This window comes from Balaenoptera physalus (genome assembly GCF_965194825.1).
Source record: "Balaenoptera physalus genome assembly, chromosome: 18".
NCBI classification, from domain to species: domain Eukaryota; kingdom Metazoa; phylum Chordata; class Mammalia; order Artiodactyla; family Balaenopteridae; genus Balaenoptera; species Balaenoptera physalus.
The window spans coordinates 64756880-64784190 of NC_138899.1; the positions used below are offsets into that span (position 1 = coordinate 64756880).

The window sequence follows — 27311 nt, forward strand, 5'->3', positions numbered from 1 at the left end:
ACAACGGAGGCAAGAACATACAATGGAGAAAAGACAGCCTCTTCAATAAGTGGTACTGGGAAAACTAGACAGCTACATGTAAAAGAATGAAATTAGAACACTATCTAGCACCATACACAAAAATAAACTCAAAATGGATTAAAGACCTAAATGTAAGACCAGACACTATAAAACTCTTAGAGGAAAACAGAGGCAGAACACTCTTTGACATAAACAACAGCAAGATCTTTTTCGACCCACCTCCTAGAGTAACGGAAATAAAAATAAAAATAAACAAATGGGACTTAATTAAACTTAAAAGCTTTTGCACAGCAAAGGAAACCATAAACAAGACAAAAAGACAACCCTCAGAATGGGAGAAAATATTTGCAAATGAAACAACATACAAAGGATTAATCTCCAAAATATATAAACAGCTCATGGAGCTCAATATCAAAAAAAAAACAACAATCCAGTTAAAAAGTGGGCAGAAGACCTAAATAGACATTTCACCAAGGAAGACATACAGATGGTCAAGAGGCACATGAAAAGATGCTCAACATCACTAATCATTAGATAAGTGCAAATCAAAACTACAGTGAGGTATCACCTCACGTCAGTCAGAATGGCCATTATCAAAAAATCTAGAAACAATAAATGCTGGAAAGGGTGTGGTGAACAGGGAACCCTCTTGCACTGTTAGTGGGAATGTAAGTTGATACAACCGCTATGGAAAACAGTATGGAGGTTCCTTAAAAAACTAAAAATAGAACTACCATACGACCCAGCAATCCCACTACTGGGCATATACCCTGAGAAAACCATAATTGAAAAAGAGACATGTACCACAATGTTCATTGCAGCACTATTTACAATAGCCAGGACATAGAAGCAACCTAAGTGTCCATCGACAGATGAATAGTTAAAGAAGATGTGGCACATATATACAACGGAATATTACTCAGCCATAAAAAGAGATGAAATTGAGTTATTTGTAGTGAGGTGGATGGACCTAGAGTCTGTCATACTGGGTGAAGTAAGTCAGAAGAGAAAAAGAAATACCGTATGCTAACACATATATATGGAATCTAAAGAAAAATATGGTTCTGATGAACATAGGGGCAGGACAGGAATAAAGACACAGATGTATGGAATGGACTTGAGGACATGGGGGGGGAAGAGTAAGATGGGACGAAGTGAGAGAGTGGCATTGACATATATACACTACCAAATGTAAAATAGATAGCTAGTGGGAAGCAGTTGCATAGCACAGGGAGATCAGCTCGGTGCTTTGTGACCACCTAGATGGGTGGAATAGGGAGGGTGGGAGGGAGACACAAGAGGGAGGGGATATGGGGATATATGTATACATATAGCTGATTTACTTTGTTATACAGCAGAAACTAACACAACATTGTAAAGCAATTATACTCCAATAAAGATGTTAGAAAAAAAATTATGTAAGTAGTTATGGGGGGAATGTGATTGCATTTGTATATGAGTGTCAGCATTCATGAGATTGAACATATTCTCAGCTTTACTATAAGAGACATTTCATTTTGAATGAAAAGGAAGTGAGAGTTGATATAATCTCATAGATGGTGCAAATGACAATCTAAGGAAGGAGACTCTGGTGAGCAGCCTGGGGCAATCAGGAAGCGAGTGGATGCGGCTGGGCTTGTGGGAGGGGTGGATGATCCACAACATTTTCTATTCGTTTTTTAAATCCCTTTTCTTAATGTCAATTACCCATTTAATAAAACACTATAAAGTAGAGATTCCTTTTCTAAAATAAGGAATGGGTTTAATCTAAATCTTATGTTCCACTTTATGAATAAATACACTTTAAATAATCGTTTTAGGATAAGAGTACTGTATGGTGAACCTGCAGCCAAATGCCTATCAAGACAATGCTTTCCACATAAGCGCTTAATTGTTAGAGCAGGCAGATACACCTGACTGATTATAATGTATAAGTTGCAATATCATAACCTATCATCATTAAGGTTAAATCAAGAATAAATAAAGATTAGCATTTTGGTACAGCCCCTTCCCACTCAATGAGTGACCTGATTATTTTCAAAATATGTGCCTGCAGCTTCAGCGTCTGTGCTGCCCTGTATAGCCACGGTCCTCACCAACCACTGGAGAAGCAAGGAGTGTTCCTGGGCAGTGGGATGTGGCGCTGGGGATGCGCTCCCAGTCTCCTGCTCTTCCTGACGGTGAGTGGATGCTCAGCTGCCGTTCACAGGACACTTACCATCCTCTCGAAGCGTCTCTCATTCTGTAAAAGGAAAAAGAGTAAAGGAGGGAAAAGGAAATCAAGGAGATGGAAGAGGAAAGTAAGAACAGAAAGATGAATTAGAAGGGCTGTGGTTTTGAAACACAAAGCCTGAGTAACAGAAAGTGGAAACAGAATAAAGGAATAAAAAAATTAAAGCTATGGGACAAAGGAATATGAGCAATGAAATCTTAAATCTGAAAAAAAAATGTTTGTTTGACGATAACAAATAACAGGAGACAGCTCAAGAACATCCTGAAATTTCCTTGATTACACTAAAGGAAGCACTGGACCAAAGTGTTACTCATGGTCGTTTAATGTCTGTAAGAATGTTAAGTGTAAAAATTTAATTGAAGAAAAACAACCTTGTAGGGGAAATCAAAGTGCTAGTTTGGTTTAATATGGGCCCGAACAAGCTAAATACACCCACTTTCTTCAAGTGCTTTGCAATAGTCAGTGGACTTTGTGGGTTCTATGAGACCATCCGGGATCCCAGCCATACTTGGGATCCACTCACTTTATAGTATTGGTACAAAAGGCTTACAAACGCTGTTTGTGTAGAGAAATCAGTGATATTATAGAAAGCCAGCATTCATACAAAAAATTCCAAAGGGAGCAGTAACATAAAATGATGAAAATGCCAAAGATATGAAAAATAAAGACAATTGTTACAAGACACAATAGCTCTGAATGTTTGCTTTTATGTGACAGATGTTTTTAACCAAAGCTCAAAGTTGGCAGTTTAAGTACACTTATGATTTTAATTTGTGTTCTATCCCCTTTTCATATTGATGTCTACTTACAACATCTGTGAAGTCTCTGTAACCTGAATTTGACAGGGGAAAGTGAACAGACTGCCTTTGGAGTGTTTCCATTAAGTCCACGTAATAGACTGTTAACAAAAATCTTAAATAGCTATTCTAATCATCAACAGCAATCTTACACAAATTAAATTAGACCCAAAGGGCCTGATTAACTTTAAAATGCCTTACAGGCATGTAACATAAGTTTAACTCTTTTTTTCCTTTGGAATAGAATAGGATTGTTCAGTGTGAGTTTGAGGTACAGTTAAAAAAAAAGTTAGCATGCATGTTGGACTCATAAGGACTTGGAGACAGGGTTTCATTTTCTTTATCAGGAAACCACACTTCTGTGCATAGAAATTCAGTTACGCCGCAGCCAGGCTCTCTGTTTACATGCAAAGTAGATGCTTTGAAAGAAGTAGGGAACACAGCTCCTCTCATAAGCTCAAGGAGGTCTTATTGGTAAAGAAAGGAGGCATATAACAATAGGCACTAACATTAAAATGATGCCATCAGCAGAGGTAAAAGCTGAGCTAGAATTTCTGCAGTTCAAACACACCTATCAAGAAATAAGCTGGATTCATGATTCAAAGTATAATTATACCATGCATCAAGGAAAAACCATTGCTATAAATATCTTCCATTCTTTGCTTTAGCCAAATCCCCAGAGGCCTGTCCAAATGCATTTCTTGAATTTTCACTCATCCCAAATCCCAGCCATCATTTGTACATTTTGGTATAGTCTCCAATCCTCACACATAGTTGATAACTTCTTGTAGGCAACTTCCTTCCAGCTGCATGGAACATGTCACTTCTGCCCGAGTCAATAGCAGTGAATGAGAAACCCATTTCATATTAAAGAATATGAAATTACCAAAATTACCAAAACTACATTGTGGACATTTGAGGAACAAATGGCCTTTCAAGTCTTATAAAGCTATCAGAGACACCCATACTTGTCAACACCCCAGTGTTCTGGTGCCCTAACAGTAAGTTTTTTCACCCACTAGGAGTTGTTCTCTGTTCCCCGCCTCCCCAGATACTGGATCAGAGTCATGGAAGATGTTCACTGCCCTGCAGAATATTCATTAGTACCTTACAGAACCAAAATGCTTTTCAGAAACTTATCCCTCTTCTACACATCTCAAGGGATTTGATGACCACCTAGATCTCCAAGGATAGAACCGGATTCATTTAAGTCAATGGTAGTCACCCAGCCACTGTCATTAGGCCAGGGATGGGCATGTAATCTGAGATAGTATAGGTAGGAAAAAAAAGAAGGACTTCTATTTCATGCTTCAGTGTAAACCAGGAAGCATGTAGCTCCCATTGCCACTGGCAGCCAAATTGTGAGCACGAAGAGAACCAGGCTTAGGATGAAACTAAGGCTGCTGTACCTTTGGAATCTGTTTATATAGTTAAATGTTCTTATTGTTCATGCCAGCCTTAGTCAGGGATTTGAATTCCCTGCAGTTGAAAATACTCAACTGATTTAAGCGGTCTTGTGAGTAATTTGTACTTCAATGTCTCTGAATTTTTCCTAGAATTCAACCACCAGTTCATGGGGCCTGGGCCAAGAGGCTCTAAATAGTAGAGCATGTACTCCATACTGTCTCCATTCTGTAGTGCTAGAGACCTGGTTTTGAACCAAGCATGGGCTTAGCTCTCTAAGAATGGGTTCATCTCCCAAGAGAACTCTATCCTCATGCAACTAGACTCTTCCTACCCACCTGCCAAGTATGCTCGGTTATGCCCTAAAAATATGTCAGGCTAGGCTCAAACTAGAACCCCTGTTACATAAATAAATGTATTTTTATACATTTGAGCTAAAACCTACTTTTTTAGTTTATCCATCTTCACCCCCCCCCCCCCCAAATTTTAGATGAAACTTGGACTGAGGAAGGGGCCGGACTCAGGAGAACAACTGACGAGACCCTGAGCTGGGACTGAACCCACGTCCCTGCTGTCAGTTCAGGGCTCCGCCTGAGGCTCTGACACACTGTGCCTTCCAGCATAACCCTAATGCCCTTTCCGAATGGCCCGGGAGCATTATACACGCATTACGTTGGGGATTTGGAATAAAATCGTTGAAATTCTATATTTAAGAAGTCTGAATTTTTCATATCTGCCAAATTAGCTGTTAATACAATTACTGCTATTTTCTGAGAAATAGTGCTTATATGCAGTGAAAATCTAAAGAAGGACAAACCACTGGGAAAGGGTTCTAAACTCCAGGTTAAGGCTCAGCAGATGTTGTCTGACTGATGATAAGGTCAGTCCAATTATACCTGGGCTTCTTTCCATAAGTGTGTTCTAAAGTAACTGAGTGGTCATTTAACAACAACAACAAAATTTATATATTTTAACAGAAAAAAGGAGCAGAAAATGCATGCAGACTTGTATTGTATACCTAATCCATGTGAAATATTTAATTGTGAAAATTGCTGCCAAACAAATCTTGGAAACGTGGTTTTCAATACATCCCTGACCTACTCAAGAACACACACTGGCTTCTTCCCCCACTGCCTCCTCAAGTCTAGAATTCTCTGGCTGATTTTCAGAGCATTCTCTGACCACACACCACTAATCAACTATTTCACTTCACCACCTCCCATGCTCTCCAAAACATCTGCACTATAGCCAGACCCTCCGTTTAACAACATTCTCTGATATTCAGGAATATTCCTCCCTCTGGCTTTAGCCCACATTTAGCAGACTCTGAAATGCCCTCAACCCTTCTCTGACTGTTCAAGTTCCATCCATCCCCCAAGACTCCTCATAAACCCCTCTTCATTACCAGTGAGCTCAGTCCACAGTCTTTACTACTGAAGTGCTCGGCCTTGATTATCAATTGCTGTGTTATGTTTTTCTAATTATTTCACATGCATGGGCCTTTTCAAATTTGATTGTACACTTTTTAAGAATAAGCAATGATGTTATCCTTTCCCATATTCATTCTGCAGAGCACCTTCCACAGTGTGGAATGTGAAAGATCCTCTACAAATGCTTGTTGATGATGGAGAGAAGTAGCCTGGAATACAGGTGGAGCAGTGCCTTACCCTGTTTCACTGGCCCCCCCAGAGCCTTGGTTGCCTCGGTCCTGCTCCGCTAGCTTCTCATGTTAGGAAAAGCTCTTATGAGGACTGACGGCCAAGATTTCTTGTTCTCTTCCTCTTTGTCCTTTCTTCCTTGCTGTAGATTCTGAGTAGATCAGTTAAGATCTTCAGATCTATAGAGTTGGCAGACAGAATCTCAAATTTCAAAGGACATCTATGACATCGATAATCCCTTCTAGTTCCAAGTAGGCTAGGATCTAAGCTGTTTCAGCAAAGCTCTTGTTCTCAAAATCCCCAGGCAATCTTGAACATCTTGCAGAGATATGAAGTTATTTCTAATGTCTAATCTAAATCTCTTTAGCTGCAACTCAAGTCTGTTCCCTTTATCACAGCCCTAAGTAGATACAGGGACTAGGGCTTTCTTTGCTGAAAACCATGTCCACACCATATAACTGATTTTTTAAAACGTATTTACCAGCCTATCTTCTTTACAAATTAAGGACATGGTGTTGTGTTTTATATCTGGTCCCAGTTTTAAAGTAAATGGTTATCTGTAGTACTGACTATAATAAGGCAAGTCCTTTAAATTTTCAAACATTGGGGAAGTACAGAGAAATTTTGTCACATTTGCTTTAAATATTTTAAATATTAAGATATTATGGATATAGTTGATGCTGCCTTTGTACCATTGTCTCTTCTCTCTCTAGAAGGGTAAGGACTATCTTGAAACAAAGTGCATTTTCTTCCTGCCCAGTTTAAAAATCATATATGTGTATATATCATGTACATATATCATATGCACATATCATACATATGTGTGTATATATAGGGATATGTAGCAGTCATTTCCTCATTACTATCTTCCAATTTATCACTTCTCTATTGACTGTATCCAGTATAGAATTTATTCTACTTAATGCATTTATTTTAATGACTGTATTTTTCATTTTTAGGAATCTAAATGGATTTTTAAAAATATACCATTGTTCTTCCTTTATTTCTACCAATTTTTAAATTTTATAATATCTTGTCACTTCTTATGAGGGCATTCCTTTATCTCTTTGGGTCTCTAAGACATTTATTTTAACACCAGTTTCAGATTGCTCTGTTATTTTTGTATCATGTTGAGAGAATCCAGGTTCCTATTGTAGATTCTGTGGGCCGTGTTTTACTCAGTAATTATCCTCTTCCACATGCATTTTGGAATTCTAGCTTCCAGGTTCATCTTAAAAGGTAGGTTTTCTTTCCGTTTATCCTCCTCCTCCTTACCTCCAGTTCCACTTCTGCCCCCTTATCTAGTAATCTTGTGATTTCCTCCACTCAGCTCCCAACTCAGAGCCAAGTCTTATATCTGTAGCTCAGGCCTCCTACCCTTGGTCATACTGGGGATACCCAAGGTCCAGTCACCTAGTCACAGATGGCTTTGCCAGGTCCTGGCTTCGAGGCTATGTCTACATCTTCCCTCATCCCATTATCCTGCCTTTCATCCATCCTTACCTCATTTCCTGGTTTGAAATAATGAGGCCACCCTGACCCCTGTCTCACATGGGGTACCTTTATTCCTGGTACCCACCAGAATGGAACTCCCAGCTGCCTATGCCTGCCTCTGAGCCCAGACTGTAGGCCTGCAGGGCCAGTTCCGAACTACTGTTCTGTGTTTCCCTCATTCCCATAGGGATGCTTGTCTGGCTTTACAACATGATCTATGCCTTTTCAGTTTTTACATCATGTCTATAAATGCTATCTGTTTGGACTAGTGTAGATGGATACTTGAAGTATGAACTCACTGTGCAATGTGAGCTGATATGCTCCTCATTGGAACAGCCAAGAGAGAACCTGGGGCACGAATGGAAGGAATGGCCTCAGTGAGGCTTAATTTAGTAAATAATTTAATAACCAGTAGGAACTTGGACATGGAAGATGAGAATCAACGAGTAGTTACTTCACTAAGACATTCTGAGAATTCATAGAATATCAACAAATTCTTGATTCTTGAGAAATGATTATTTGTACTTCACAGGTTGTACTTAGAAGGTTTAAAACCTTTAGATAAAATTATCTTGATAAGCCAAAGTAAATCATAATTAATACTTACTAGTTATTTTTCCTTTCATAATTATTCTACAGCAATTGTTCTAATTTTTAGACTTCAAAAAATTTACTTATTCATCCACTAACAAGAATTTACTGAGCATTGATTATGTGCCAGTTTCTGTGCTATGAGAAAATAAGACAAGATAGACAGGGTCCCTGACCTCATGGACTTTACAGACATTAACTAAATATGTAATCACAGGGACAAGTTTAATTAGTGCTGTGATAAGTGCTCTCCAGTGCCCTTTTTCATCTTCTTCACATATGTGGCTCCTTCCTTCCTTCAGGGTCTCGATGAAAATGTCATATCCTCTGAGAATCCTCTTCCCACCTGCGATTATTCTCTGGTACAGCTCAGAGCCCTGATTTAAGATGCTATCACAATTTACTCTTATTCTGGTTATTTTAGACAGTCTGTCATCCTAACTAGACTAAAAGCTCCACAAGGACAAAGAGCCTGTCTATTGTCCTACCATCTTTGCTGTCACTTGCCAGCCCCTAGCACAATGCCTGGCTCATAGATGGAACTCAACAAACATTTGCTGAATGAGTGAATGAATACGTGAGCCACGAAGAGAAGGAGACCTAAGAAATGAGTAGGCTTTGGCCAGGAAAGGAGGACGTGAGAGGGCTTTTGGGTGGGAGTGGGAAGAACTTCCCAGCAGAGGGAACACCTTGTGCCCAATTTTTGAGGGTAGAAGGAGCACGGCATGTTGCAGAGGCAGAAAGAAGACTTGAGAGGCTGGGGTCACAGTGACCTAGTGGCGGGCAAGGGTCATCTCATCTTGGTGTTGAATGCCAAGTTGAGGATTTTAAATTTTATTTGTTGGAAATTGTTGGAATTTCCAACATTGTTAGAAATAAAGGGGTTTAAGCAAGGCAGTGACTTGTTCAGGTTTTCACATCATCCACATTTCAAGTGCTTAAAAGCCACAAGTGGCTAGCAGCTACCTTAACAGAGAGCACAGATATAGAGCATTTCCATCATTGCAGAAAGATCCTTTGGATAACACTGTGGGAAAAACTGGACACTTGCTGTGTGGTAAGTGGGTTGGATTGGAGGGGATATTTCCAGTGTACAATAAAACTTGAACCTATCCAATGGCAAATCTAAGAACTTTTTGCAGTGGCAAAAAAATATATTAAAAGTATAACCTAGTTGAAAACAAATTTTGCGTTTTGAAAGGACAATTTAACAGTTCAGAAAAGTACCAGTGCTTATATACTCATAAAACCAAGCTGTTCTCAAACATTTTGAGAAACTCTCAAAACATTTTGAGATCGAGTTCTAAAATTTGCACTGTTTTCTAAAACAAATATATCTAAAGATTGGTCTGGAGATAATGAACAGAAATCTCTTAGCAAATTTACTAATTAGGGTCATGTCTACGCTTTTACGGAAACATTAAACATTTGTTTATTTGAAGTAAAGTCTCTTTAGTCAACTACCATAAATATTGGCTGCCTGTCAGAAATGATGTACCCGAATTTCACATGTTTTACATTTCCTAATAGTGACTTAGCCCACACAATATTTTTATATGACGACAGCTGTCATGAAAGCAGAGTATCTTGTATATACATTGGCTTTTGATTAATGAGCTAATGGTGGTTCCCTGTTTAAAGTCATTAGGCCTTACGTGTGTTTAGCCAAAGCTCACTCAGAGTTGACAGTGATGTTGATTATGTCATCCACATGTTAGGGTATAGCCAAAATGATCGTATTACTGATTAGCAGTGTTCTTTTAACTGTACATCACAACCCATTACTAGGTTGTGAAATCAACTTAGTCAATGTTATCAGCATTGAATAAAGAAAAGAAATCTAATAGCCTAGAATTAGAGTACATTGAACATAATGTGTGTAAGTATTGGTTTGTGAAACGTTTGTTTTATTTGTATGTGTGTCTTTTGTGTGACGGCTGGGTGATGCTGTAAAGTATATTTCTTACTGTGGATTACAGTGGAAAGCTTTTGAGCGACACTGGGCTTCTTTCACGTTTTTAGTTGCAACTACTCTTGGTTGTTCTACCTTTTTCCCTTTCCTTATGCTTTATTACACTCTTTTAGCACTCCTTGGTCAACCCTCTGGGGAATCCCATTTTACCCCCTCCCATGGCATGTAAGGTTCTCACTTCTCCAAACTCATCTCCTGCTACCTCTTCCCCTTGCTCACTCCATTCAAGCCACACAGCCTCCTTTGCTGTCCTCGAAAGTGCCATAAAAGCTGCAGTCTGGAGCCTTTGCACTGGCTGTTCCCTGTGCCTGAACACCCTTCCCTCAGATATACCTATGCCTAACTCCCTTTCTTCCTTCAAGTCTTTGCTCAAATGTTACCCTCTTAATGAGGCCCACCCTGAATGCTTTATTTAAAATTGCAACCCTCCTCATCCTCACAAGCCCACTTGCCCTGTTGTATTTCTTCCCTACACACTACTGGCCCTCTTCTATTGCACTATAGAATGTGTTTATTATGTATATAGCTTCTCTGTCTCCCTCTACTAGATGTAAACCCCAGGAGGGTAGGCATTTTTATATGTTTTATTTACTGATATAGCCCAAGCAACCAAAACAGTGTCTGGCACAGAGTAGGTGTCAGTAATATTGTACAATTAATTTAGATTGGCCCAAGTGGAGAGAGAGAGAGAATGAGAGGTACCAAGCACCAAATACAAAGTAACAACCAGGAGATTGTTATTTCATTATTAGGTTATTTCCTGCCTTTTATCAAAAACTTCTAAAAATTGAAGTTTGTACATACTTTTAAAGGACAATCATTTTATTAAGTTCTTTAAAAATTAGGAATATTTAATAAACTAATGAAGGAGGACTGAGTTTTCAGGAATGTCACATGGTCACTGTAATTACAAAAGTCAACATGAAATTGACTATTCTTCTGTAGAAGATGCAGCAGTTCCTCTTTAAATAGTCAGTCATTACTTATTTTTGCTGTTGAACAAAACATGGGGTGGAATTCACATTACCAGAAAAATTGTTACTCTTTTGCAACAGATCAGCCATATTTAGCAGTTGTAGTTCCTATTTTCAGCTAGTTCAACAGAATTAGTTAATAAAATTTCTTATTACTATTTGAAGAGTATTTTACTTGTAGGCAGAGAACAGCAGCAATGTACTGTTTTGATGTTATAAATGAATGTGTATCTTTTAAGCCTCTTAATTATGAAATTATTAGTAAAAGCAATCAGGACTTACCAAAAAGAGAACCAGAATATTATTGTTTTAGCACCTAGGAGGAAGCACAGAGTAAAAAACAAAAACAACCTAGAAATTAATAATATTGCTATTATCAAATTAAAAATATTAACTGAACAATTTTGGAAAATATATCAAAGTAGAAAGAAATGATTAAAGGACAACTATGGTTAGATGTTAGTCACCCATCTTTTATTTTTATTATTCTTCTTAGTTGTAATCATACTCTCTATACAAGTTTGTACCCTGCTTTTGAAAATTAATATTTAAATGAAAAAAATTTTTTAATTAAAAAAATAAAAACTATGATGGATTCTGTAAACAGGAAAAAAAAGAAGTCAGTATGTTTTTAAAAAATAAATAAATAAAATAAATGAAAAATAGCCAGCATTTTGGCATTTCTCCATTTATTAACTTGTTAGGTAACTCATAGCTTAAAATACACATCTCAAAAACTCTGCACTGCAGAAAATATTAAAAGCACATATAAAAGCAAAGTGAGAATAACTAGGACATCAAGTTATTGAAATTTTCTGAAGTGTATGGTGATTGCTTAGGCCTTCATGCAGCAAAATATGTAATTATCTGACTATCTGATTCACTTGACCATGGTGGCCTAGCCCTATAGGTAGTTCAGTTGCAAAAGTACATTTTGGAGCTTGAATTGCCTGAATTTTCTTACTACCTTAATTTTATGTGAATGTATGTAAGGCTTATAACTGTACACACATACACACAGGGAAATGAGTAAACACAGTGTCAACCCCAAGCTTAGCCCAAGACCACCAGGAACACCCCTGCAGTTGAACGGGAGAACACAGGCCGTGGGAAGTCAGGGGCGTCTTACTAGACGGAGGGTGTTGGGAGGAAGCTTTGGAGGGCTGGGCTCTGGTTGGGTGGCTTGGGGAGGGTCTAAGGATGCAGGGATCCACTCTAGTTTGGGTGCTGTTAGACTGTGGTGTCCCAATCAATCTCCTCTACAGGGAGGGGGGAGCTGGGGTGAGGATGAAACTGGAATTAGTAAAGAAGTAGCAGTCCCTCACTTCAGCTAACAGAGGAGGCGTTCAGCATTTTGTGGGTGGCAGAGTGACCTGTTTTTGTCTGTGTGCTTTGCCCAAATCATGAAGTGGCCTTGCTCTGTTTTCATCTTATTGTGGTCTCAGGACAGCCTTGTCTGAGGCAGGTGTTCTGGGAGATTTGTTTAAGATACTGGGAGAGTCACCGTGATCCAGCTGGGAGCCCCGGGCCAGCTTCTGAATGTCTGGGGCTGCTCTTCTTTCTTTCTCAATAGCTTCAGTCATTCTTGTTGTTCTATATAACTGGCAGATCTCACAATTTTATATGTGGGTATTTGCATATAAAATAGGCAACCTTTTGCAAAAAGTAGGATCCTGTTTTGGGTTGGGTTGGATAAGAGAGTGAACATAAAGGAAATATTCTCCCCAGAAAGAATGGTTCAGTACTACTGCTTGGTCTCTTTTCTAAATAGTTGGCCCTTTTGAGAGCTGATGCCTTTCTCCTCCCCGTATTATTCTCCCAGTACCGTGTTGCCTTCCCTGTTGTCCCTAGATGAGCGTTTGGCAACAAGACAAAACACAAGGCAACAATTCTTTCTTAGGATGAAAGTGATGATAAACATGGATTTTCATTCTTATTTTGTTTTGAAAGAAGAATTCTCATAAGTGTTTAATAATCTATGAGAGAAAAAAAAAATCACTACCCTTAGTTCAAGCTCTCTCTGTTCTGGTCACCACTAAGCACGGGTAGAGGTCACTGGACTCTGAACTGTTTTTAAACATTTTCCCCAGTTCCTTTTTTTTTTTCCACTAGAAAATGAACATTTCTTATTTCTGGCATTTAGAAGAGTTTCTATGTTTCTCTACTCAGAGGTATTAATGTTGCTATTCCCTTCTTATTCCTTGAAGAACGACCTGCTTGTCTCTTTGTGTGTTAGTATAACTAGTATAAAAATTAATTTATGGAATATTTTATGATCTACTAGATGTAATCACTTTGTTCTTGTTTATAAAACTTAGGAATGCCACAAGCCACACTGACTGTTACCATAACTGCCTATCTATCCACATACATGTTTATTCAAAAATATTTGTGGAGCATATGCTATGTGCCCATAAAGCTTTGCCCTAGGCATTGGGACACTAGGGAAAGAGGGAGGGAAGGTTAAGAGCCCAATTTCTGGTTTGGAATTCCTGCTCTGCCACTTGCTGGTTGTGTGTGTTGGGTAATTAGTTGATCTCTCTAAACTTTACATTCTTCCTCCGTAAAACGTGGGGATCATACTGATACTTCCCCTTAAGACTGTTGGGAGGACTGAAAGGGTCAGAGTTACATGTTCATCGCAGTACTTGTCACAGTTGGTATGCAGTGAAAGGCCTCATTATTTTTTGAGGATACACTGGTGAATTATTAGATGCTGTCCTTCCTCAAGGAACTGACTGAAAATCCGGCTCACTCCTTAGTGAGGTAACCGAGAAGACTGGAGGCATCTCATTCATGGGGAGGATGTTTGGAGACAGGAAGAGGGGTGCAATGAGAAGGTTTTGTCTCAGTGAGCCTGATACATGATGAAAAGTTGTCTAGGCGAAGTGGAGAGTGAGAGAAAAGGCAGAGGAATGAGGCTAGTTGAGAGTAGCGGGGTTCCGACATTAGGAACACAGTGTCAAGTGCTGGATGTGACAGAGGGCAGTTCCTCACGGCCAGACTGTGGTCAAGGTGGGGAGGGAGGGAGGCGGTAGGAACTGTGGCTGGAGGGGCAAGTGGGGACCAGATCTCACGGGCCATGTGTTCCAAGCTTAGTACCTTGGACTTTACCCTGAGGACAGTGGGAATCTGGAGCCAGCCTCCAACATCACCACTGGTCCCCCTTCCAAGAAGGTACTTAGATCATTTTTTTAAATGGATAAATGAAATTGCTTAGAGATGTTTGTTGCAGCACATTTTTTTAAAAAAGTTTTCATCCTTGGACCTAAATGTCAGAGAATGAATTATACTCTCATTCATAGGACATAGTGGCAGTCATCCACGTGCACCCTGGCCCCTCTTTTGATTTTTCTTGCCTTCTCATTCCTTATCCATCCCCAATCCCATTCCCCTCCCTTTTAAAGACACCCATTTCTTATGTGATACATGGCCTTAAATGTGCATATAGCCTTCTAAAAGATACAATGTTGTTTTATGTGAGTTTTTAATTTACCTACATGGTTTTCTGCCATAAATCTCTTCCTACTTCTTTTTTTCCATCTTGATACAATGCATCCATGCTGCTACGTGTACACCTAGTTCATTGCTTCAAGCTGCTGCATAGTCCATGTATAGTATACATTGTAGCATTTTTTAGAATAACATTTTGAAATAATCTAAATATTGTACACTAAGGAATGGTCAAGTAACCTTGGCACATTAGCAGTGTGAAATAGCATGTCTCCGATGACAGTTCTGGATGCCATGGGAAACGTGTTCATGGCAATGTTAAGCTACAAAAGCAGATACAATTGTCTTTGCATTGTGAAAACAACCACATAAAAACAGATGTTCAAACAGCCAACGGCTGGAAAGGATCAGAGAACGATGAAAACAGCTCTGGAGCAATACCAATCTGCTGCCTGCCCCAGAGTTAGCACCTGGGTCCCCCTCCTCAGCCAGAACGGCTTCCTCTCTGCCAGGTGTGTCCTGCAGTCAACTTGAGCTGCATTTTTCTCCCCTCATGGGAAACAGGACTGAAATAAAAAATCTTTTCAGAAGGCTGAGCTAGATCTAGTGCTGCAGAATTTAACTCTCTTCAAGATTAAGCAAAAAAAGTTAAGTGCATTAAGAGTTATGTATATTACTCTTCCATTTGTGCAAAAAAAAAAAAATAAGACACATAAACTTGTTTTTGAATGGAAAAATTCTGAAGAACAGACAAGAAACTGTTAACAGTGATTGCCCCTGGGGAGGGGGATTGGGGATCTGGGGTAGCAGGGAGTCATACTATTCTTAAGTATGAGACAAATATTTATTACCTTCTTTTCTAAAACCATGTACTATTAAAATTTCATTTTTATAAGTTTAAACCCCGAAATTTCATGACTCTTAACTTTTTGAACATCGCTTTTAAACGTCTTAATTTTTAACTCATTACAAATCAATGTCTTCCAAAACAACAAATGCACGTTTTGAGCCTCAAACTGTGCCCCTCTTTTTAGTAATGAGGACTAACCCCAATTTGAGGACCGCTTTACATGCATTTTGTTATGAATCACAAAGCACACCAGATTCTGACATTAATTCCAACGCAGAATGCAAATGATATCAAGAAACGTTGACAGGGAACGGTGGCATGAGGATTCCGATGTGACAGCTGTTGTCCTTAACGTGCATTTGCTCCAGGCTTTTCCTCCCGCTAGGTGTGCGCGAGTCCGCCAGCCCTCGGAGATGGCAGGCGTCATCCCTCCGGGAGCCCCACTCCGCAGAGACCCGGCCTCGGCCCGCTCTCCGCAGGGTGGGGAGTCCCTGGGCGGAGAACCGCTGGGCGAGGTGACCGGGCGCCCCGAGACCGAGGCCACCCCGCCCGCCGCCGCCGCCAACCTGGGTCGCCGCCCCCCGCGCCGCGTCACTGGGTGCCGCGGGTGAGCACCTACCATTGGCCGAGCCGCGTAGGGGAGAGGCCGCGACCCTTCCCCGCCGGCGGGCGACGCGCCAGTGGGCCGGCGGCCTGGGCCTGGCGCTCAATTTAAAAACTTAACCCGGGCCGCTGACGGGCTCCGGAAACGAAACGAAATTCGCCCCGCGGGCCGCCCTCCGGACCCCGCCAGTCCCTCCGCGCGCCGCGCTCCCCGGAATCGACCCTTCTCCCGCCATTTGCCACCGGGCTCTCGCCGAGCCCGCCCTCCCAGGGCTCAGAGGCCTGCGGCCGCCGGGACCGAACGGGCGGCATGGCGGCAGGCGTGGACTGCGGAGAAGGGGCTGGCGCCCGGCAGCACGTGTTCCTAGTCCCAGGTAAACACGCCCGCCCCGGGATGGCGGCGCGCCCGGCCGTGGCCGGGCTTCCTGCCCCGGACGGCCCGGCCAGAGAGCGCGCCAAGCGGCGGCTGGGGCGGCGCCCGGGCGGGTTCTCGGCGGCGGCGGCGGCGGCGGCGGCGGCGGCGGCGGCAGCGGGGCGCGCCCCCTCTGGCCCGCGGCCCCCGCGCGCGCACCCCAGCGTGTTCCCGGGTCAGCGCAGAGCCGAGGCGCAGCCGGAACAGGCCCTGCGCGGCTGCGCTGTCTTAACACGATCCCAGCCCTGGGACAGGCCTTGGTTTGTGAGGCAGGAGGGGAGCTGGATGGTGGCGGGGGTTAGGACAGGGGTGGTTCAAAGAGATTCAGGCAAGTAGCTAATGACAGGAATGCTGGAGCCAGTATTTTCAGCCTCCCCCGGGATGATGACCACATCCAGGGTCTGCTGGGGCTTGGGATGATGGACAGCGGTTGCCACCTATGATGGCATGAAGTGGCAGAGTAAATGGAGTTTGGGACCAGGGAGTTTAAGCCAGAAAGGTTTGGCCTTTTCATAGGATGATACATTGATTTGACGGCGTAACATTGGCTATAAGGAAAACCCATTGTTTTCTTTATGTAATTTTGAGATTTAGCTTAGCAAATACAGTATTTTTGCAGTAAATGATACTCTGATAACTATATAGTCGCCCAGTAATCTAGATTTTTATGATGGATATTGAAAATAGTTACATGACCACCTGTCAAGAATATTTTGTGTATGTTTAACTTTTTCTCCCTTTATAAAGAAGTATAACATACATAACGTGTACCAGTTTAAGTGTGCAACTCAATGAACTTTTGATATGTATACACCCCTGTAGCCATTCCCCAGGTCAAGACCTAGAACTTTTCCAGCGAGCTCCTCTTGCCTGTTGGTAGATAGCCTCAGTAACCTCTGTGCTGACCTCTGTCACCAGAAATTTGTTCTGCCTGTTTGGATAAGTGTGTGTTAACTTTGTACCTGGCACCTTTTACTCAGCTGAGGTCCACCCATATTCTGTGTAGCAGTAGTCTGGTTTGTTGGTTGGTTTGTGTTTGCTTTGCTGGGTATATTTTATTGTATGCATATTCATAATATTTATCTCCACTACTGTGGGTGGATATTTGGATTATTTCCCGTTTGTAACTATTACGAGTTACACTTCTAAGAACACTCTTTTATGAGGCTTTTGGTAGATGGAAGTGCTCATTTCTCTGCAATGTAGACCCAGGAGTGGAATTGCCGGTCCTGGATATTGTATGTTCAGCTTTGGTAGACTCTGCTCAACAGTTTTCCAAAGCGCTTGTACGGATACATACTCCCAGCTGTGTGTGAGAGTTCCCGTTGTTCCACATCCTCACTAGAGATGTTTGTAGTTTGTATAGGAAAAGTTAATGCAAAATTCAGGGTTTTCACAGAATCTAGTAAAGGGCTACCTGATACATGCTTTACAGTAGAAAAATTCTCTTCTCACTGTTGTCACATTAATTCAATGAGATTTTAACGGTGGGAACTCTAATCATTCAGAATCAAGTGCATTATTTTTATTTAGATACACACAATGGCTGAGAATAGTTTGAATTTCTTATCTTGTTCTATTTAATCAGTATTGAAATTTTCATTCTTAAAGTATGTTTGTATCCTCACCGTATTAAACACAAAAACCTTTAAGATCATTTAATATTGATTGCATCCCTGGAAACTGTTGGTTTAATATGTCTACTGTCAGGCGGCGAGAAGAATTTCAGTCTAGTTCCTGTTCGAAGCTGAGTTGTATTGTGACCTTCCAGCTCATTGGAGGAGGCTGAGCCAGCTGTTAAGGAACTGTTAAAAAAAGAACAGTGTGGTCAGGCAGGCTGGTTCTGTAGGACTTGGAACTTGAGCTTCTACTGCCTGTAATTCCTCTAGCTGGACTTTACTGCCATCTGCAGGCCCTGGGTGTAGAAACGCTGGTGGTCTGATAACTGCTGTGCAACTGTGCTTCTCAGTCTTGAGGACATCAGTCATCTGGGGAGCTGGGCCCCATCCCCAGAGTCTCTGATTCAGTAGGTCTAGGGGGGCCTGAGAATGTGCATTTCTAACAAGTACCCCCCGCCCGGTGATGCTGTTGCTGCTGGTCACAGGACACCGCTAGGAACCACTGAAGTAGGACCAGCCCTAGGGAGCTGGATTGGGAGATAGGAACAGCCAGCCTCAGATGTAGCTGTCTTTATGGCGGGCCAGAAATTCCGTGGTCAGGGGAGTGCATGTAAGTACAGGGTATGAGGCCCATCTTCACAGGTGTATGTGTTGTTTTTTCCAGCATATGGGAAGTCATCCCCAGTAAGTTACGCATTTAAGAGACAGAGACTGTACCCTACCACAGGGCCGTATTATAGAGTAACAGAGGTCTCTCTGCCACTCGTTTTCAGTTTGTCTGGAAAAGTCGAATATCTCAAAAACAAAAGCTGAAACTTGGAAGGGATACTTGGAGGTGGTCGGACGTAGCCTTGATTTTCATAGGCCAGTGGAGATAGAACTGCCTTCCGTTTCAGCAGGGTAAGCATTCCTTGCACTTTGGGATGGTCTCAAACGTTTCTCCCACACGCCCTGGAATACTAGCCTGCTTGCAGCTTTGGTTACTGTAAGAGACCGTGAACATCTCAACTTTTTGGAATAAGGTAGAAGTTTCCATCTCCCTTTGCTGCCTTAAAAGTAAATGTTTAAGTTATATTTTTAATATTTTTCTCTAGTCCAAGTTTTGTACGCTTGTCAGTCCTAATAAGTTGGAGTGGATGCCGACGTGAGAGGCCAGCGGGAACAGATTCACTGAATGTAGGAGAGAAGACGGTGTTATATGCTGCTGTGGCTGAACTCTGTTACTTAGCCGTCTCCAAGGAAATGTTAAAGCATCGGGAAACCCTAATGTTACGTGAGGAAAAAGGGAAGGACAGAAATGATCTCAGGATCCACTTAGGCTGAAATCATCCCCCAGTCAGCCCCCTGATTAAAGAGCCTCCAGGTCAAACTGGAATTCAGATCACATCTTCAACTGTAGACAAGTTTTGCAATAAAGTTATTCCTCTTTATTTTATGAAAATACACATTTAAAAGTATTTTAGGAAGAGTATTTCTATTTGTTATTTTTTTCCCCCAAGATAGCATAAGTAATGCCAGTTTTTGGGGGGTAGAGGAAGGAGTACCCTCTGGGAGATAATCCCAGGCCTACCTTAGACATTCCAAATACAGTAATGACCCTTTTATGTGAGGTGCCATGATAATCACACATAAAATGTCATATTTGTCTCTCCAAAAGGAACACAAAAATAGATTTGTATAACTGCAAGCTTTAGAACTATATTCTAATTAAAGGATTAAAAAAGAAATCAAATTTAAAAGGAAAAACTAATTTCCTATTTAATAATGGAGAAAAGTTATGTTATTTCTGATTAGAGACTTGTAGCTTTTTCATAAGCCCACAAGAAACACCTCTTGTTTGAAAAGTAGAAGTTTAAAGTATGTGGCAAAGGAAGAATTACTATAGACCCAAATGACTTTTCAATGACCCTAAAAAAAAATAAAACTTTTTTCCTCTTTTACCTGAGGGCATGCGGTTAGTCTCAGAAGAAGAATGTAAGCAAGTGTTTTGTTCTTTGTCAACACTGTTTGCTTGTAGGTATGTTTGTGTTTAGAAATAGACCTCGTGGGCTGAAAGCTTCCCTACTTTCAGAAGAGCTTTTTCACCAGGGAGGAACCTGCATTAACTTGGCCAGACATAGGGAACCTGGAGGATTCAAGTGCTGACTTTAGACAACTTCTGAATCATTCAGCTCAGCTTCTTGGAAGATTTGTCATTTACTGAGTAGTCTCCTGCAGGCTGTCAGCCGTTAGGGAGTCTCTGAGTTTTCCAGCACAGACTGTATTTAACATTTTCCACACAAATCCTGAATCTGGCTTTGTCTTTATGAAACGTTTTTGGAGGGAACCCGACTGACCTTTCTCAGATGGCCACTCACTGGATCTGCTCCCCTTGCTATCTGAGCACATTCTGAAGTGGATGGACTTAATCAGTTGCCAGTTGGTATAACTGGGCTGTTTCCAGAGCCTGATCTTGTCATGCTGGTAATTGTTCCAAAAGGCCCCTGGACGTTTATAAGTCAGAACTCATGACTCCCACATATTTATCCTCCAGGGCAGAAAAAAATTCATAAAAGGAAAGTAAGAAATGTTCATGATCTTTTTTCCACTTCAATTGTGGAATAGGGGCTGCATGGGTTTCCCCCGTATCCTCTGAGCTTTAACCATGATCTTAAGAAACAAACAAGCATCAATGTTCTTGAAAGCCTGGCTATAATAAAACACACCTAAAACTAGATTTATGCTATTTATGAGCTCTGTGTCCTTGGACAAATTGCTTGCTCATTGTAAAGCCTCAATTTCCTCATCTCTGCAATGGGAAGAACAGTCCCGGTCTTACGGGGTTGTTGTCTGTTGGTTTGAATTACACATACGCTCTCTCTTGCACCCCAAGCTCTTAGCCCCCCTGGCCTGGGACAGAGCAGGCATTCAGTAAACATTTGCTAAAAGAATAAATGGCTCACATTCTGTTTCTTCCTGCAGCCTTTGTCTTTGCTCACGCTGTCCTTTTTCTTCCCTTTCCATTTCCATCAACTTTAGTTTCCATGAAGCTAAGCCATTTGCATGTATCACAAAGTGAATTCCAGTGTTCTTTTTTCTATTTCTGCCTTTATTTTACTATTTACTCTTACTGCGTATTTATTGGAACACCCACTAAAATACTTAGCGATATTGAGGTTGCACAACTTCTCTTTCTTTGAGTGCGCATGACTTTGTGTCTGCCTGGACCCCTACCCACTCTTTCCCACGTTCTCTGCTTGGCAAATGCCTACTTATCTTTTAAACCCAGTACAAGTGTCACCTCCTCCAGGAAGCCTTCCTTCTGGGCCTCTCCCCCTGTTAGTGTGCAAGTTAGTGGTACCTCTTTGACCACCTACACATTTCATCGTGGTTATTCAGTTCATCGTCATTTTTATATGAGTATGTATTGGACCCCCAGTACGTGCCAGTAGCTGGGGAGGATCCAGGCACGTTCTCCCCGGGTGGCCCCCGTTAGCTCCTCATTGGTGGGCTCGTTGGCCTTAAGCTTTAGAACCCAACCTTGCCTGGTGCCTCTGAAAGCAAGCATGCCACCTAGGCCTTCCAGCCTTTTCGTTCAGAGGTCCTTTATATTTGTTTTTAAAATATCTTTGAAAGTGCCTTTCTGTTCTAGGTATGACTGTTCGCTAAAGTGGAGTGAGCTCGCTGGTGAAAGGGTCCGATCTGCTCTGAGCCTGTTTCCTTACCTGCCTCTGGAACTGCTAGAATCCAGGCTGGCTGAGGGCTCCCCAGCCAGAGCTGATCTCCCTGCGAGGGCCTAGAAGTCCTCACAACATTTGGCAAGACTCTCTTCCATCGTCAGTTGCTCATTTAACTTCAGTTCTGACCATCTAATTCTTCACTTACACATTTTTCTCCCAGTGTTTTTTTTTTTTTTCAGTAACTTTTTTTATTAGAGCAGTAGTACGTACCCAGTGTAGAAATTTTAGTAATGCAAAAAAATATACAGAAGAAAAGAATTTGTCCATCATCCTGCCACTGAAAAATAACAATTTTGGAAATATTTTTTCCAGGCTTTTTGTGTTGTATGTATCATAGAATGAATTCCCGTGTTCTTAAATTTTTTCTCATTTTTCTATTTCTGCCTTTATTTCACTATTTACTCTTAACTTCTTATTTGCGGGAACACTGACTAAAACATTCAGGGACACTGAGGTTACACAAGCGTACTATCTGGTTCTGTTTACTATAGTTCTACATAGAATTAGAGAAAGATGGTTAGACTGATTTAATGGGGAGCTAGGGGGCTGAAACTTTTTTCTTTAAATTTTGATAAAGACAGAAACTCAGACAGTGACATGAATAAAGCTGACAAAGAATCTGTAGGTCATACTTTGAGCACTGAATAGGCTTGTTATGAGTTTACTTATAATAAATATACCGAATAAGAAGTATTGCTTCACAGAGTAGGCAGTACATACTTGGAATGGATTATCTCTTTTTTTTTTTAACATCTTTATTGGAGTATAATTGCTTTACAATGTTGTGTTAGTTTCTGCTGTATAACAAAGTGAATCAGCTACACATATACATATATCCCCATATCTCCTCCCTCTTGCGTCTCCCTCCCACCCTCCCTATCCCACCCCTCTAGGTGGTCACAAAGCACTGAACTGATCTCCTTGTGCTATGCGGCTGCTTCCCACTAGCTATCTGTTTTACATTTGGTAGTGTATATATGTCAATGCTACTCTCTCACTTCGTCCCAGCTTACCCTTCCCCCTCCCCGTGTCCTCAAGTCCATTCCATATGTCTTGTGTCTTTATTCCTGGCCTGCCCCTACGTTCATCAGAACCATATTTTTTTTAGATTCCATATATATGTGTTAGCATACGGTATTTGTTTTTCTCTTTCTGACTTACTTCACTCTGTATGACAGACTCTAGGTCCATCCACCTCACTACAAATAACTCAATTTCATTTCTTTTTATGGCTGAGTAATATTCCATTGTATATATGTGCCACATCTTCTTTAACCATTCATCTGTCAATGGACACTTAGGTTGCTTCCATGTCCTGGCTATTGTAAATACTGCTGCAATGAACATTGCAGTACATGTCTCTTTTTCAATTATGTTTTCTCAGGGTATATACCCAGTAGTGGGATTGCTGTGTCATATGGTAGTTCTATTTTTAGCTTTTTAAGGAACCTCCATACTGCTCTCCATAGTGGCTGTACCAGTTTACATTCCCACCAACAGTGCAGGAGGGTTCCCTTTTCTCCACACCCTCTCCAGCATTTATTGTTTGTAGATTTTTTGATGATGGCCATTCCGACTGGTGTGAGGTGATACCTCATTGTAGTTTTGATTTGCATTTCTGTAATGATTAGTGATGTTGAGCATCCTTACAAGTGTTGGCAATCTGTATATCTTTTTTGGAAAATGTCTATTTAGGTCTTCCGCCCATTTTTGCACTGCGTTGTTTGTTTTTTTGATATTGAGCTGCATGAGCTGCTTGTATATTTTGGAGATTAATCCTTTGTCAGTTGCTTCATTTGCAAATATTTTCTCCCATTCTGACAGTTGTCTTTTCGTCTTGATTATGGTTTCCTTTGCTGTGCAAAAGCTTTTAAATTTCATTAGGTCCCATTTGTTTATTTTTGTCTTTATTTCCATTTCTCTAGGAGGTGGGTCAAAAAGGATCTTGCTGTGATTTATGTCATAGAGTGTCCTGCCTATGTTTTCCTCCAAGAGTTTTATAGTGTCTGGTCTTACATTTAGGTCTTTAATCCATTTTGAGTTTATTTTTGTGTGTGGTGTTAGGGAGTGTTCTAATTTCATTCTTTTACATGTAGCTGTCCAGCTTTCCCAGCACCACTTACTGAAGAGGGTGTCTTTTCTCCATTTTATATTCTTGCCTCCTTTATCAAAGATAAGGTGACCATATGTGTGTGGGTTTATCTCTGGGCTTTCTATTCTGTTCCACTGATCTATATTTCTGTTTTTGTTCCAGTACCATACTGTCTTGATAACTGTAGCTTTGTAGTGTAGTCTGAAGTCAGGGAGCCTGATTCCTCCAGCTCCGTTTTTCTTTCTCAGGATTGCTTTGGCTATTTGGGGTCTTTTGTGTTTCCATACAAATTGTGAAATTTTTTGTTCTAGTTCTGTGAAAAATGCCATTGGTAGTTTGATATGGATTGCACTGAATCTGTAGATTGCTTTGGGTAGTATAGTCATTTTCTTCCAATCCAAGAACATGGTATCCATCTGTTTGTATCATATTTAATTTCTTTCATCAGTGTCTTATAGTGTTCTGCATACAAGTCTTTTGTCTCCTTAGGTAGGTTTATTCCTAGGTATTTTATTCTTTTTGTTGCAGTGGTAAATGGGAGTGTTTCCTTAACTTCTTTTTCAGGCTTTTCGTTGTTAGTGTATAGGAATGCCAGAGATTTCTGTGCATTAATTTTGTATTCTGCTACGTTACCAAATTCATTGATTAGTTCTAGTAGTTTTCTGGTGGCATCTTTCGGATTCTCTTTGTATAGTATCATGTCATCTGCAAACAGTGACAGTTTTACTTCTTCTTGTCCAATTTAGATTCCTTTTATTTCTTTTTCTTCTCTGATTGTCGTGACTAAAACTTCCAAAACTATGTTGAATAATAGTGGTGAGAGTGGGCAACCTTGTATTGTTCCTGATATTAGAGGAAATGGTTTCAGTTTTTCACCATTGAGAATGATGTTGGCTGCGGGTTTGTCATAGATGGGCTTTATTATGTTCAGGTAGGTTCCCTCTCTGCCCACTTTCTAGAGAGTTTTTATCATAAATGGGTGTTGAATTTTGTTGAAAGCTTTTTCTGCATCTGTTGAGATTATCATATGGTTTTTATCCTTCAGTTTGTTAATATGGTGTATCACATTGATTGATTTGCGTATATTGAAGAATCCTTGCATTCTTGAGGTAAAGCCCACTTGATCATAGTGTACGATCCTTTTAATATGCTGTTGGATATGTTTCCTAGTATTTTATTGAGGATTTTTGCATCTGTGTTCATCAGTGATATTGGCCTTGGATTTTCTTGAAGAGTGGATAAAGACTGAAAATACAATCAGATGCAGGAGGGGTGAAGATAAATTCACAGAACCATAGTGAACATGCGGCCTGGCTAGGATGTTTTGAAAGCCATTTGAGCTTGAATTTTTTTAAAAAAATTTTATTTATTTTTGGCTATGTTGGGTCTTTGTTTCTGTGCGAGGGCTTTCTCTAGTTGCAGCGAGTGGGGGCCACTCTTTATTGCGGTGCGCGGGCCTCTCACTATCTATCGCGGCCTCTCTTGTTGTGGAGCACAGGCTCCAGATGCGCAGGCTCAGTAGTTGTGGCTCACCGCCCCAGTTGCTCTGTGGCATGTGGGATCTTCCCATACCGGGGCTCGAATCCGTGTCCCCTGCATTGGCAGGCAGATTCTCAACCACTGCGCCACCAGGGAAGCTCTGAGCTTGAATTTTTGAAGACAAGCATGGTTTTCTGCAAACGACCTTGGTGTGTTTGTCATAAATAGGATGACAGTTTGAACGGACCATGGGTCTACCTTGGTATGGTAATTACTCTTTCTTTAGTGTGGGGACAATGCATCCTGATTGTGTATTAGAAAACGTGACTGATGCTTTTTCGGGACTTCCTTAGCAGGGCCACGTGTTCCTAAGAAGGGCCGGCTGTGTTGGGGGCAGGGTGGCGGGGTGGTGGAGAGCTCAGGGACCTCTGGAATAGGGCATTGCAGCACCAGGAGGTCCAGGGTTTCTGCCTCTCTCAGTGTTAACTTCCTTGTCTCAAATCAGCTTCTTCCGGTTCCTGTAAAACAGGCTGCATACACCCTGCACCCAAGCCCCAAGCCTCCTGGTGTCTGCTAGGAGAAGCTACCCCTCTTCTCTTAGTTCTTTGTTTACGGTTTTCAAGACAGGCTTCTGACCGGCCCCTGAGATCACTTGTAACCCTAGCCTCTACCCACTATGAGCTGTAGCCAGGGAGGGGCAAGCTCCACTCCCATTACAGGTGGGAGAGAGCGACGGCGAGGGCGCTGAGTGTAGGGGGTGCTTTGTCCGGAGGAAGGAAAAGGTGCAGGGCGGACAGCACAAGAGCCGACCACTGCCCTCCCTCGCCAGTGAGACCCGCTCCGGCCAGGAGCCTCAGCCACATGTCACCCAGCCTGTCTCAGTCAAGCATTCTCAGTTTCCTGTTAATTGGTAGTCTTTGAATGGCATAGAGATATGGCAGAGGTTTATTGTACGGAGAATTGGGTTTGGCTATAACTTATACCCTCCTTCCTTCGCCAAGGTTTATATAATTTTTAGGAAACCCGTCTCCTAGGCCCGTATCTTCCATCTCTTATACCATTGTAATACACTCTGATGATATTGCATGTTATTGTACTTGACCCTCACAGTGACCATGGGAAGTAGTCAACACAAGCTTTATTATCACCATTTTACGAGACTCAGAGAAGTCAAATAATCTGCCGAACCCTCAACAGGAGTTAAGCGGCAAAGACTGTCAGCTCTGCTGAGTCCTCCAGGGCCCCTGCTGTGTGCGCAAGGCCACTCTGCTGGCTGATGATGGGCCTCGCCACTGTGGGAGAGGTGGCAGGACCAGGAAGGCTGCGTGTCCCCTGTTGTCGGTTTGATGACCAGGAACCAGGCACACCTCGCCTCCATGAGCCAGTGCTGTTGTTATTGGACATCCCAGTCAGGTCTATCCTTTCTACCTCACCAGAATTTTCCTGCTTCCCGGATATTTCAAGGCCTTGGCTCCATCTCTGTATGTTGCTGTTCTTTGTGGCTTTGAGTTGGCTACAAACTTGAAGTTCTGCATCAGTTTCTTCTTCGGTGCACAAGCCGTTCCTAGAAATGTGGCCATTGATAGGTCAGCCCTAAAAGAATGGAGATTTTATCTTCTATGGTCTTGGCAAAGGCCATTCTCTTCAAAACTTCAAAATGAAAAGATATTCTTAGAGGAACCCGGTACTTGGAAATTCTTTTTCTGTTGCATGCCACTCTCTAGCTTTTCTTGGTTTGCCTCCTGTAGTGTTTGAGGAAGCTGAGAGCTTCAAAGTCAGGAAAGTGACCCAGATCTCTTTGATGGCAGTACTAACATCTTGGGAAAGGAAGGCATATAGTTATTACTGAAATTAGCATTCCTGGAAGCGACAAGTAACTTGGAAATTATGCTGATTTGTCTTGCATGCATCATATTTGTGTCCTAGCAAAGCGTTCCCAA

The 27311-nt window shown here is 41.5% G+C and overlaps 2 protein-coding genes across 6 annotated transcripts in view; both read left to right on the top strand.

The window, feature by feature from the left end:
- LOC309647286 (ribonuclease H2 subunit B-like) overlaps nt 1-27311 on the top strand; it is a 789004-nt gene that overhangs the window by 728257 nt on the left and 33436 nt on the right. Inside the window, exons 1-2 of one of the 5 annotated variants that reach the window (XM_082434520.1) lie at nt 16571-16722; nt 18855-18981. The gene's annotated coding sequence lies outside the window, so the exon portion shown is untranslated. The other 4 variants (XM_082434521.1, XM_082434522.1, XM_082434519.1 and 1 more) reach the window with 4 other exon arrangements.
- RNASEH2B (ribonuclease H2 subunit B) overlaps nt 15941-27311 on the top strand; it is a 117197-nt gene continuing 105826 nt past the window's right edge. Inside the window, exon 1 of the mRNA XM_082434516.1 lies at nt 15941-16424. Within this exon, the coding sequence (XP_082290642.1) occupies nt 16361-16424 (64 nt within the window). The 5' untranslated portion in view covers nt 15941-16360. The remainder of the gene's footprint in view (nt 16425-27311) is intronic.